Genomic DNA, 959 nt, shown 5'->3' on the forward strand with positions numbered 1-959 from the left:
TGGTGGCAGGGGCGAAGAGCATCGCCTCCCCTGGGGATGACATGGGGACTGTGACCTCTGGTGGGTGGCACGGCAGTGGCATGGCCCCTGCAGCGGGAGACGGGCAGCATCGGCATCACGATTCGGGGCGCAGCGGGGTGGGGGTTTCTTTGGTGGGGGGTGTACATGGCAGCACCCCAGCCTCTTCCCACCCCGTTATGGCATTCCCGCGCCCAGGGCTGGATCCTGCCACACAGCACCCACCTTGCTCCTCCAGCAGCATGGAGTCGGGGGGGCTGTAGGCATCCAAGGGGGGCTGCTCCACCGTGGGCACCCATTGCTGAAATGCTGCCAGGGGGAGGCAGTTGTTTTGGCTGGGGTCTGGGTGGGGCTGTAGCACGCTGTCCTGGTGGGGGGCATCCCCTGCAGAGAAATCACCGGTGGGAAGGGGCTGGGGTCACCCACCCGTGGTGTCACCCACCCTGCACCCCATGAGCGGGGCCAGTCTCACCTGCAGGTGCCCAGGATGGGGCCGGGGGGCCAAGGTCTCGGGGGGAGATATCGCACTGCTGCAGCACCCACTGCAGCGCCTCCAGGTCCTCCAGCGTTGGGGGCTGTGCGGGGTCGGTGCTGCCTGTGGGGGGGCACAGCGGGTGGGAGGTCTCACAAGCCCAAAACCAGCTTCGGCTGGGCATACCGGGGTGCCCCCCCCCACCCCCCCCCAAAAATTGGGGGACCAGCGCCTACCTGTGGGGGTGATTTCTGGGGCCACATCTTGGGGGTCAAGTTCCAGCTGTGAAGGAAAGCGGGATGGGGTCTTACTGCTGTGGATGGGGGGCACCCAGCCTCCCCCTGCCCCGCGTTTCAGCTGGGTGCTGGGCTCCAGCTCAAGAGCACCCCAAGGACATGGGGGGGGGGTGCAATGCCTGAGCAGCAGCAGTGCGGACCCCTCCCCCCTGCCTGCTGTACCCACCCCGTTA

At 67.4% G+C, this 959-nt stretch overlaps 1 protein-coding gene across 1 annotated transcript in view; it reads right to left on the reverse strand.

The window, feature by feature from the left end:
• IRF7 (interferon regulatory factor 7) overlaps positions 1-959 on the reverse strand; it is a 7,288-nt gene that overhangs the window by 1,575 nt on the left and 4,754 nt on the right. Inside the window, exons 4-7 of the mRNA XM_019471198.1 lie at positions 727-772; positions 491-613; positions 244-402; positions 1-87 (exon numbers count right to left, since the gene is read on the reverse strand). Of these exons, the coding sequence (XP_019326743.1) occupies positions 1-87; positions 244-402; positions 491-613; positions 727-772 (415 nt within the window). The remainder of the gene's footprint in view (positions 88-243; positions 403-490; positions 614-726; positions 773-959) is intronic.

This window comes from Aptenodytes forsteri, unplaced genomic scaffold (genome assembly GCF_000699145.1).
Source record: "Aptenodytes forsteri isolate BGI_AS27 unplaced genomic scaffold, ASM69914v1 Scaffold17, whole genome shotgun sequence".
In the NCBI taxonomy this organism is placed as follows: Eukaryota; Metazoa; Chordata; class Aves; order Sphenisciformes; family Spheniscidae; genus Aptenodytes; species Aptenodytes forsteri.